The 13,237-nt window shown below is 37.8% G+C and overlaps 1 protein-coding gene across 6 annotated transcripts in view; it reads right to left on the bottom strand.

The window, feature by feature from the left end:
• Positions 1-13,237, bottom strand: part of spdi (sperm antigen with calponin homology and coiled-coil domains split discs) — a 371,208-nt gene that overhangs the window by 223,992 nt on the left and 133,979 nt on the right. For all 6 annotated transcript variants that reach the window (XM_090399846.1, XM_090399843.1, XM_090399844.1 and 3 more), the window contains exon 3: positions 11,606-11,812. In XM_090399846.1, the coding sequence (XP_090255972.1) occupies positions 11,606-11,812 (207 nt within the window). The remainder of the gene's footprint in view (positions 1-11,605; positions 11,813-13,237) is intronic.

The raw sequence follows: 13,237 nt of genomic DNA, 5'->3' as shown, positions 1-13,237 counted from the left end.
TAATAGGTCTATAATTTGCTACTTCTGTCTTGGAACCACCTTTCTGTAATGGAACTATCTCATCCCTCTCTTCCCCTGGAACCTTGACACAGCTGAGACTTAAACTACTTCATCAGAGGCAATGCCAATTCTCTGCACATTCATGTAGTACATGGGCTGACATGCCATCTAGTCCCATTGCTATATTCGCATTGATATTTTTCAATATGCTGAGCACCTCCTGTTTATTTACCTCAATTCTGACACGAGTCTCTGTCACATCAGCAACTATGAAATCTTCATCTGGATGATATACTTTGCCAAAGCACTCAACAACTCAACTCTTTCTGTGACCTCTGTCTGCCACCTTCCTACCATCAGTCTAAAGGTGATGCAACACCAGGGCAACTCATTGTAAAGGTGGTTTTGCACCGCCTTTAGACTTGAACTACGTTTCAGGTGCAAACTTAACTGTTTGCTTACTTGGGATTAGGAGTAAAATAACCAAGTTTATAAAATTACTTGGTAACCCTAATATACATTATTCCCAAGTTAAAAAAACTTATTTACATCTATATCTCCTCCAGAGATTATTCAAAATAAAAACACCTTTTAGCAACTTACACAGATAAAGTTGATAAAGCTCTGTATTACTAAAACCTTGGTATTTAGGGTCTAGCTACTCACTGAGGAGACCTCAAAAAAGGTTGAAACTGGTCTGGGTAGTGACCCCACCCATAATGTATTGCAATATACATCTCTTAGTGAGATGTGCTTTACATTATGGAAAATACTAAGAATAGTGATCAGAGCTTTACCCACCTTTACAATGAGTTGCTCTGGTGGTTGCCCACCTTTAGACTTGAACTATTTCAGGCGTAAACTTAACTGTTTGCTTACTTGGGATTAGGAGTAAAATAACCAAGTTTATAAAATTACTTGGTAATCCTAATATATATATATATATATATATATATATATATGTTAAAGGTTTAAAATAGCTTGGTATTACTCCATTTCCCAAGTCTGGGTGACCCCAACACGTAGTGCAAGTCAAGGCAACTCGTGGTAAAGGTGGATAAGCTCTGATCACTATTCTTAATATTTACCCTTAATGCAAAGCACATCTCCTGGAGGAGATGTATGATGCTATGTATTAAAGGCAAGGGGGCCACTACCCAGACCAGTTTCGACCTTAATTGAGGTCTCATCAGTGGGAGCCAGGCTTAGAAATACCAAGGATATAAAGAAGATATATAAATTTAACATTTATTATACCCAAGGTAAAATACTTTCTACACACACACACACACACACACACACACATATATATATATACAGGGTGTTCGGGATAAATTTGACAGTTTCGTAAGGAAAAAGAAAATCTTCTTTGTATCTATTAAATTTAATGAATTGACAAAAAACATTACAGGCACAGTTAATTACAATACTATCAACAAGATTTACTCAAAATAACCACCATTAGCATCGATCACAGCTTCAATTCTGCTTCGGAACCTCGAACAAGCTGATGCTACAGTCTCCCTGGGAAGGGCCGCAAAAACTGTTTTAATTTTATCCATTAACTGGGCTTTTGTATTACTGGAAGTGCGATTGGTGTCTTTTTCAACTGCGCCCCATACAAAATAATCCATGGGGTTAAGGTCTGGGGAGTTTGGAGGCCAAACATTTGGACTGGTGAAGTCGTAGAAATTTTCAGACAACCATTTTTGACTTTTCCCAGAGGTGTGGCAAGGGGCCGAATCCTGCTGCCATACATACGGCCTTCCATTGGCTACCCTTGTTATCCAGGGCTTGACTACAGTTAGCAACTCCACGAACAAAGCCCGAATTCCAATGCCAGGGTTCTTCAACACCTGTTCCTGCAGATTTGCGAGGAATTCTGCTGTACGAACGCAATCAGATCGTCTGCTAGGGATCTTTCTTCTTGCTACATCCTCGTAGTCACCATTGCAAGTCTCTAGTTCATGCCTGATTGTTTTTACTGTATTCAGGGAGCATTGGGCAGCAGTCGTAATATCCTTATTTTGATGGCGGGCACGAATCATCATGATACAAGTTATTCTCTTCCATGATTCAGGTGGGTTCCAGCTATCCATCCTTTCTGACATCTTGTATATGAATGAAGAAGGGTCCAAACTTTTAAATGAAGAGAAGTGTGTGTTAATACATGTAACTTACGGAAAAATATAATTAATTATAAATATGTCAAATTTATCCCGAACACCCTGTATATATATATATTGGATTCGCTTTTACCTGCTTAGCCACTTTTCTCTCGATCTGATTTTGCCTTTCTTACCATACTGGTCGCCCTTCTTGCTTGCACTTTGTACTGCTCATGAATATGCTGATCACCTTTTTCTTTATTTTTCTACTTATCCACTTAACCCCCACTTAATTCATCCTCATGACCATGTGTACGTAGTCTGATAATGCTTCTCTCAAACAATCCCTGACTACTTCTAATGCAAGCACTACTGACATTCTTTCCTTAGATGCCTCCCAAGTCTGTCATAATTGCAAGCTTTAAAGTTCAAAATAAACCATTTCTTGAGAGAGAATTCTACAATGTTTAGTCACTTTTGAACAAGACGGCATGGTTACTCTTCCCAGTTGGAGGGAGAGTGTCTACCTTGGTTATATCTTCTGATGCTATTACCAGATCCAACACTCTCAAACCTGGTCCCCCTCTATGACATGCTGTTTCAGGTAATTATTTCTTAGCAACTGTATATATATATATATTTTTTTATTAATCTTTGTACTGGTTATGGGCAGTACTACCCTTACATCATGCCTTACTCATGAATATGCTGATCACCTTTTTCTTTATATTTCCACCACAATGCTTTCTTTTTTTGCAGCTTTTACTTTCCATTACCCTATGCAGTACTACCCTTATGCCTGTTCTACTTATCACTGTAGTCATTCTCTGGTGACAACGCCATGTCATCAGTGTGCCCTGTAGGGCCTCAAGGAAAGAACTTTTATATCCTTCTGTGTAAGCCCAAGCTGTTTTAAGTTCTTATAGCTATCTGCACTCCATACACCATGTAAAGAGATGGTGGCACTGGTAAACCTAGGAGTTGCCCCATGCTTCTCCTGTATCTTACTAACTAGATCTTGGTTATTCGTGTAATAGTTTACCTTATTATTATGGCTATAGGCTAGTGGGCCCTGTTCTCACTACCTGGGCATCAACTACCCAAACGCCACCATCACTTTTAATCACTAAGTCTGGCTTACGCAAACCCGCAGAGGTCCTATAATGTGGTTCCACCGCGGTCTCCCAACCTTTGTTCTTAAAGCAGTTGTTCAGAATGGAGACCACGGTGTCATGCCTCCGCATGCGGACCCCATGGGTGCAAAAGCAACACTGGGCTATATGAGACAATGTCTCACTGTAGTGGCAGCCAGCCCTACAGTTTGAGTCATCACTACCCCATCGAGCTGTGTGGGCTCGAGTAGGCAGGGCACTGATCCTCGTCCTGATAAGGTCAATATACTTGAACCCAGGGAGGAGTCTAGTGCCATCCCTTACCCAATCGTGCTGGTGAGGCACCAGATATGACTCTTTTAAAGGAGCACCATCTACAGAACAGTGCAACAGAGATGCCCACCTCTTGTGTTCTGCAGGTGCTGACTCAATTAAGATACCGTGATAATGGGACCAGCCTTTAGCCTGCCTGAAGTCTTCTTGTATTAATGGGCTATAGAAAACCTCTCTGCAGATAGGAGGAAAAGAAGATAGTTTTAACTTTGTGATACTTCGTATAAATTCCACTTCTATCTTGCCTTGCCCCCTTTCTTCTCTCCAACTTATGTCCCCCATAGTTAAAGTCTCCCATAATAACTGTTCAGCTTGCACTCATTGTTGCTAATCTGCCAATGCATGGCACTTACATCTTCCTGTAATCCCTCTGGTCTATAGCAGCATCAAACAATATATTTTGTTCTATTGGCTTCTATCTTCTCCAGAAAAATCCTCTTTATCTTCTAATTTTATTAGTTGCAGTTCTTCAGCTATCACCAGCCATACTGCCACCTATTGTCCTATTCCCTCTATCCTCCTTGAAAATATAATATCCTTGGCATTCTATTTTTGTATCATTTTCTGCCAATGGTCTCACAAGTTGAACTCACCAGTGCTCAAAAACTCTTCTCCCTTATTTCTAATAATGCTACCATTCATGTACATGCATTTCCCCTTGAACCCAACATGTATAGTGCAATTACCAGCCAAATCTTGTGAAATCATATTCAGCATTGCATAATCATTCCTGTACACACACACACACACACACACACTTATTTGTCCCAGGAGTAGTCAAACATGTACTTGATGGCACTCACCTCCCACTCCCTCAGTATCTTTAGTTTCCATGGTTTTTGTACTCGCAAACTTTCAAAATAAAAAAAGTTGAACTCACCAGTGCTCAAAAACTCTTCTCCCTTATTTCTAATAATGCTACCATTCAAGGGGAAATGTACATGCATTTCCCCTTGAACCCAACATGTATAGTGCAATTACCAGCCAAATCTTGTGAAATCACATTCAGCATTGCATAATCATTCCTGTACACACACACACACACACACACACACACACTTATTTGTCCCAGGAGTAGTCAAACATGTACTTGATGGCACTCACCCCCCACTCCCTCAGTATCTTTAGTTTCCATGGTTTTTGCACTCGCAAACTTTCAAAATAAAAAATTAATCATAAAAATAGGAAAAAAATCCCTACCTTACTCATAGTGCTAATGTATATAGGTTTATAAACTTTTGTGGTGAAAATCATAAAATAATTCTAAAAACAAGACCAACCTTTAACAAAACCATGCTGTCCTCTATAGAGGATTAAAGGACTATCATTTCTGTACACACACACACACACACACACAAGTGCAAGGTAATTCCACCTTGCAGTCCTTCCATTCATTAGGGACCATACCTGTGTCAAGATTCAAGTTGAATAACCAAATGAAGTTCTAGCAGACCCCCCCCTCCATTTAAGTCATACCAAAAATCAATTTTAGTTTGTTTGAATACCATTCCTAATTAGCTTCTGCAACCTTAATGAGATGGATTGCAAGAGTTTGATTTAGTTATTGAACTTGAATCTTAACATGAGCACAATCCTTAATGAGTGGAAGGAGGGCAAGGTAATTCTGTTATTATTAGATGACACCTCCAGAGAGCCCAGACTCATTGAGGGAGGGCGCCTACTCCACAACTCTTCGTCTCCACCACTCAATCCACCAGCTACAACGAACTGCAACTATCATCATCATCTATATAAATGCCATCTACTACCACCCACCACCACCACTAGTATTTTCACAAACATCCATGCCTATGGCGAGATTCAAACCCACAGCTTTTTGGCTGGAGAGCAGATACGCTAATTACTCAGCCAACTAGGTTGGCATGGATGGAAGGATGGAGCTAAAATTGATTGATTTGTAACTGGATCCTCTGCCCTAGCTCCATTCTTATATAATGGAAGGAGTGTAAGGTAATTCCACCTTGCAGACCTTCCACTCATTACGGACCATACTTATGTCAAGATTCAAGTTGAATAACCAAATGAAGTTCTAGCAGACCACCCCCCCTCCATTTAAGTCATACCAAACATCAATTTTAGTTTTTTTTTTTAAACAAAAGCCTATCCTTCTACTACTGCTCTGCAATGATCTGAAATAATAAAAAAATGGGTATTTTATTCTACTTCAGATTCATTTGATTTGAGGTGTTTTAAAATTCTTCCATTTTTCAAATTATGGCATAGTCAATGAAATGTTCATCTCACAAACTACTCTCTATATAGCTATATAAGTTTGGACTAAAGAAAAAAATCCATTGCAATGTGCAATAGAAATACTTTAAATTATGAACTATATTTTACTACTTTTGCCACAGTCTTAACTTCATAATGAAAATACAAAGATAAACATTATATGTATTATATGTATGCACATAGTACATACAATGTTTACTTTTTATAATTAATTAGCAGGCGGCTATAAATTTATATCTATGATATGTAACTTATAGTTTATGCCAGTGGTTTTCAAACTGTGGGTCACAACATGAAATCAATATAGTGAGTTATGACTAGCTTTTTTTTTTTAAGAAATATAATAGAAAATAGAGTATTATAGATTTTGCAGCTTTCACATGTTCATACCAGGCAGTGTCACATCGTGAGTATTTCGCTCTCAGCAAGAACTCTAGTCATTGACAGTACATTATGACCTTCCATGTTGAATGAGAATGTGTGTGTGTGTATATATATTCCCCCCCCCATATCTTTATTAGCTTTTGAAAACTTGCTTTACATAGGTCACTTGGTTTTGTACCCTTTTACATTATGAATAGATATGATCACATATTTTCTGTAATTTTCTGAAAATTTGAAAGAGAATGTTAGGGGACACGTGTACTTAGATACTGTGTTTGGTTGTTACTATGCTAAAACTTTGTTTTGCTTGCCTGAATGTAGTAGTGTCTGTAGGAGGAGAACATTTTTCCCTTATGAAAGGTTGTTTTCATTTCCTTAATCTTTGGTATACACTAATTGTTGCTACATAGATTCTAACTGTCTCTGTACTGTATTTAGTGATACAAAAGATACTTGTTTTTCTAGCATTTACAGTATGTGTTAGTTCAGGAGGAGATAGTTATCACTATACAGGTCTTATTCTCAGCGTTCCAAAAGAATAGGCATAGTGAGCAAAAATCTCTTTACTCTGTGAATAAAAATAAATCCTTTATGTTTTATGGAAAGCATACCTGCTCCATTAAATATTTCCTAATTTTATTAAGAAATATTTTATTTGTTTTTGTTTGAGTTTTTTTTTCTTAAGTTACATTTAAATGTAATAAAATCATTTTGATATTAACTTTGTTAAGTTGTTTTTACTTTATTATCTACAATAATCTGGGAGGCTGCTATGTAACTTATTTTGGGCATTTAGCAGACATACGATACAAAGTTCTTCACAGACAGCTATATACAGAATAGAGAAAATATCTCAATGTTATCAATCATTAATTTAAATAAATATATCTATTTCCTATCAATCTTTCTTTTACAAATATGCAATTTAATGCAAATATTAAATTATTATATGCAATAAATATTATTTATTGCATATAATAAATAATCATAATTATCTGAATACTAGACAACAAAGTATTCTAAATTACATAATGAGTAAATAATAAATGAAATGGTCATTGTCTTTTTTTTTTTTTTTTGATTTAAGAGAATGCATATGGCAATAGGAATGAATTGTATTTAAATCCAATATTCTGTCTCTGTCAGATAGACATCAATTGACGATACAACATAAGAATTATAGTGTGTTATAGTGTGAATACAGGCAACACAAAAACAAGTCGAAGTGATTGGAACTGAAAGCCTGAAATTCTTGGAAAGGCAGCCTTGGTTGTTGGATGGAAGGTAAGAAGTACAACTTCTCCATATCTTTAGGAGTTTCACATAATCATATTTATTGAGGTTGGGTTGGTTTTTAAGATCTGCTGCTAATTAAAAAAAAAATATATCTTATGTTTGCACTTGATGTAGGAAAGCATATTATTCCACTCCACTCCCATTTGATTCTGCGTATGGTTTTCATAACACTGTCTACTAAACTGACTGGTGCATAATTATGGCAACAGAATGTACTTTTTAATGTTCTTCCAGATGGACTGTGCAGATTTTCTCATTTAATAAGACAAGTTGCAAGTACAAGAAACTTTATGTATACCTGGAACTAAGAAGCAGAACAGCGACCAGACATTTTGTTGCCTGAGATAATGTGCCAAATACCACCCCCCCCCCAAGGGATTTGGGCACCCTTTACAGAATGGTGCCTGAGGTGGTCACTTCACCTGTGCTCATGGCTCCATTGAGATAATAGGAAGTTTGTCTTTTGAAGAGCATACAAAGGCAATCAGCTTGATATGGAGTTTGAAAAAGTGTAGAGATTATGCTTTTTTTTTAAAGTTTGGGCTAATTTTCTGAGGCACTCTGGATATAAGGAATAGTAATAACATTACTATAATCCATATGTTGACAAGGCTGTGGAATGGAAAGCGAAACAAATATTTTGTCAATTTTGCTAAAATTACAGCCAACGGATAAGAAATGTGATGATGGACAGATTGAGAGCAGTTAATGATGGGGAGGAAGACTGACTGTAAGTGAGCAAGAGGTGTTTGGGGAGCTGAGCAAACTAGATGATAATAAGGCTGTGGGACTTGATAATATATCACCACGTATTCTGAAGAAATGTGCCAGGGAGTTGACACCTGCCTTGACATATTTCTTTAATATGAGTCTTGCACTCGATCAAGTTCCTAAGAAGTGGAAGGAGGGCAAGATTGTGCCACTTCATAAAGGAGGTGATCGAACTCAAACATCAAACTATAGGCCTATCTGTGTATCAGGTGTTGTGGTTAAGTTGTTGAAGAAGCTTGTGAGAACTAGGATCCAGAATTGGGTTGACAACAATGGTATTATCTTTGATGGACAGCATGGATTTGCTAAAGGGAGGTCATGTATTAGTAATCTACTTACTTATTACAATAAAGTGACTGCTTCCTTGGACAGAGGAGAAGGATACACAGTAATATACTTGGATTTCGTAAAGGCTTTTGATAGAGTACCTCATGATAAGTTGACAGTCAAACTAGAGCAGATGGGGTTGGATATTAGATTAGTGCATTGGATTGGAGACTGGCTATCTGATAGGTATCAATAAGTTGTGTATGGGGGGAGCGATATCGAGGAAAAGGAAAGTCACTAGTGGAGTGCCTCAGGGGGTCTATTTTAGGGCCATTACTGTTTAACTTGTATATTAATGATATTGGTGAAGATTAGATGGAGATATTCAGTTGTTTGCAGATGATGCAGAGTTGGGATGAACCATGAAAAGCAGAGAAGATGTTGTGGCCTTACAAGAAGACTTGAATAAATTGAGTGATTGGGCATAGAAATGGGGATGCAAGTTCAATGTTGCAAAATGTAAGATTTTAAAATTTGGAAAACAAAGATGGGATGCAGAATTTATGCTTGGTGAGGATATATTGTTGGAGGTGGAAGAAATAAGAGATCTGGGGGTGATAGTGGATAAGGATCTGAAATTTAGGGGACACATAGCCAAAATTGTGAAGTCAACACAAAGGCTTCTGAGTTCTGAGAATGATGCGGAGAACACTGATTTGTAGAAGTAGGGATATTCTTGTTCCGTTGTATAAGGCTTTGATTAGGCCACACATGGACTATTGTGCCCGGATTTGGTCACCGGGTTTTCAGAAGGATGAAGAAATGTTGGAAAGGGTCCAATGGCGACTGACTAAGGTAGTTTCTGACCTCTGGAATGTTGAGTATGAGGAAAGATTGAGAAGATGTAATTTGCAGAGTCTAGTGGACAGGAGGAAGAGGGGAGATATGATAGAGACCTACAAGTTGTTAAGGGGTTGTTACGGGATCAATGTTGGAGAAGTTCTACAGAAAATAGTGGGAGATCGGGGGGGGAGGGGGGGGGAACCAGAAGTCATCCCTGGAAACTGTATAAAGAGGGTGTGAGTAGGGGAGTGAGAGACACTTTTTTTTCGTGCAGAGTTGTAAATGATTGGAATGCCTTGCCTGAGAGTGTGATGTCTGCAGGGAGTTTGAGTTTGTTTAAGACACAGTACGATGAGCTGTGTGTGTGTGATGAGAGGTCCTCCCAGATGTGTCTGACTCCATGAGGTCTTAGGGTAATAATAATAATAATTAGTTAAGTTCAGCTGTGAAGGAAATCTAGTTAGAATGCATATTTAAATGATAACTGGTTGATTCTCTATCAACAAACTATTTATCATCTAAATATGAGCCTCCATAAATTAAGCACCTTCATAGTGCAACTGGAAGAATAACAGTAAGTTGTACCCTTCTGTTGGAAAAGGCCTAAGTTCAATTCCCATCATGATGAGAAGAATCTTTATATGGTTACTTAAATTAAGGGGATATTAAATCCCACATAGTTTCAAAACCGAATAAGAAACTCAAAGATCGGAATCAGAGAGTTTCTGGGCGAATATAGTAAACTATAAAGTATCGGCGACACTAGCGTTAGCCAATGCAAGTGATCCTAGTACGTAGTACAATACCGGGCAACTCGTTGCAAAGGTGGGGAAGTCCAGATCGCTATTCTTAGGTATTTTCCATAATGTAAAAACACATTTCCTAGGAAATGTATGCTGTTATTACATTATGGAGGGAGGTCACTACCCAGACCGGTTTCAGCCTTTTTTGAGGCTTCATCAGTGAGTAGCTAGACCTAATACCAAAGTGTATAGCGAAAAGGACTTATGTACTCTGCGAACGAGTTTTCCAAACAGGTGCAACCATTAAGTTACTTAAGTATAAAGAGCTAATAAGCTTCATTTCAGCAATGAAAACATTACTTAAATTAAGGGGATATTAAATCCCACATAGTTTCAAAACCGAATAAGAAACTCAAAGATCGGAATCAGAGAGTTTCTTGCCGAATATAGTAAACTATAAAGTATCGGCGACACTAGCGTTAGCCAATGCAAGTGATCCTAGTACGTAGTACAATACCGGGCAACTCGTTGCAAAGACCTCCATAATGTAATAACAGCATACATTTCCTAGGAAATGTGTTTTTACATTATGGAAAATACCTAAGAATAGCGATCTGGACTTCCCCACCCTTGCAACGAGTTGCCCGGTATTGTACTACGTACTAGGATCACTTGCATTGGCTAACGCTAGTGTCGCCGATACTTTATAGTTTACTATATTCGGCAAGAAACTCTCTGATTCCGATCTTTGAGTTTCTTATTCGGTTTTGAAACTATGTGGGATTTAATATCCTCTTAATTTAAGTAATGTTTTCATTGCTGAAATGAAGCTTATTAGCTCTTTATACTTAAGTAATCTTTATATGGATTTTTTTTAATTGAAGGTGAGTTAGTCAATCTCATATGGAGGTAACAGGGTTTTTTTTCCCTCCCAAAAACTCATGTTTTTTAATCCTGCATACAGACAAATCAGCCTTGAGAACACTTGCATACAGATAAATTGCATGCAGATGACGATGGTAGTAGCGTTTCTGTGTAGTTGGTGGAATAACTGGTGAAGACGGAAACTTGTAGAGTTCCCTCCCTCAAAGAACCCTTGGACTCCTTTGAGGTGTCATGTAATAATATGTGATAAATCAATGGGCTTATAAAGAGAACTTAATTTTGAAACTAATCAAACATAAGTTTGATTAGTTTTGTAACAACTAATAATGGAGAAAGCTAAGAAATTAAATAATCAAAATAAGCATTTAGAAACTGAAAGAAATAGATATCAACTTAGAATACAATGGTAAATAAATAGCATCAGGTTTCAAATAGAAACAGGATGCAGCATTTTAGTAAAATTTGGTTAAAAGATAACCAAGAAGTTTTGTATTAAAATGTTGTTTCAATAGCTACTGATGTGACCACCCCTCCCCATTGACTTATAAATTTATAATAAATTAATATACATATATGTTCTAAAATGTTTCAGAACATAATAATACCTTACCTGTCCTTTAATATCTCCATCCAAACTTGCCAGAGATCCTTGAGTAGAATGCTTAAGAAGAAGTTGCTCTTTTTCGCTATCTGAAAGTGCAGCCATTTCCAAAGGCACACCCATTTGCAACAATCTTTCCTTAAGAGTGAGGTTTTCTGTTTGAAGGGATTCAAGTTCTTGTCTTATATGTTCCACAGCATCATCACTTTGCAGATCCTATAAAAATATAGACAACTTGTGTTAAAATATAATTTCTATAGACATATAATTTATAATTCTGAAAACTGAAGTAAAATATTATTACACAGTCTTGCCATACTGTTACAACTTCTCTCACAGAATTGCACGAGCCCAGTTCCATTAGTGGTACTATGCACAGCCAACATTCAAATGTTTATCGAGAGAGAGAAAGCGAGAGAGAGAGAGACTTGTCTAGCTATACAAGTTAACATGCAATGGATAGATTATGAGAACTCTGTAGCTGTAATAGCACTTTGCAAGATTGGAATGCAGCCACCTGTTATTTTCAATATGCTAAAAACACTCAGGATCAGTAGGACGTTTGTGTATCAAACCATTAACCATTATAATGATACAGAAGACGTATCTGACCACGAAAGAACAGGTTGGCCACGCTGCAGTATGATGCAACAGCTTGGGAGGGCTGTGAAGGCACGCCTCTGCCATAATCCTGTGAGAACGCAGAAAGTGACATCAGAAGAGATTAATGTTTTGCAGAGTACGATGCCATGTGTACTAAATGATGGCCTGGGAGTGAGAGCCTATCATCATTCTACTGAACATTTCTTTACATCACGACTTATGTGGCAGAAGGTGATAAAATAAAAGGCATTTCTCCAGCAGTAAGCGAATTGATACAGAGATATCCTCTGTACAAATAAGATTTTCACCATTGAAGAGTTGTTTAGTCACCAAAATGATCAGGTATATTCCCCAGATGGTCACATAGCATGAGGCATAGCACCAAGGATTCAGAGAGGTCATCATCCTGCATCAGCGATGGTTTGGTGTGTGTGGGGGGGGGTACATCAGGGAAGCGGTCAAGACCTCCAAAACACCTTGTTTTACAGCAGGCACTGGACCTTCCAACAGGACTCAGCCCCTGCACACAAGGCAAGGACGACACAACAGTGGTTGGAGGTGAATGTGCCCAACCACATATCACCATTCAAATTGGCTGTCTGGAAGTCCCATCTGAATCCATTGGACTTCAAATTGTGGTCAGAGCTTGAGAGAGAGAGTAGCCTGCAAGAAATGATACCCCAGCAACACCAGCATTTCCATTGGATGTTGTGCATGACCATCATCGATATGTGGCCTCACAGACTTTGGGCATGCGGAAGGAAAAAGGGGAACATTTTGAACATTGAGTGCTGCTATGTGCACATTATAGATGTGGTTTGTATATGCTGAAAGCTGTAAATGATTTACTGATATATTAAAGGCTTATGCCCTTTTAAATTTGTAACAAAGTTTATGGATAGACTAGGCATTATTCATATCCTACAAGTCATGAATCTCATCATGGAAAGTCCACTATAGACACTATCAAGTTAACCTAGTGGAATTTCCTTGATGTTAAAATAAAATTTCTATACACATATAAAATTTGGAAAAAAA

This window comes from Typopeltis vanoorti, chromosome 11 (assembly GCF_054136105.1).
Source record: "Typopeltis vanoorti isolate ZY-2024b chromosome 11, IOZ_Tvanoo_1.0, whole genome shotgun sequence".
In the NCBI taxonomy this organism is placed as follows: domain Eukaryota; kingdom Metazoa; phylum Arthropoda; class Arachnida; order Uropygi; family Thelyphonidae; genus Typopeltis; species Typopeltis vanoorti.
Note: the sequence above shows the minus strand (reverse complement) of the source record. Positions and strands in the feature narration are given on the sequence as shown.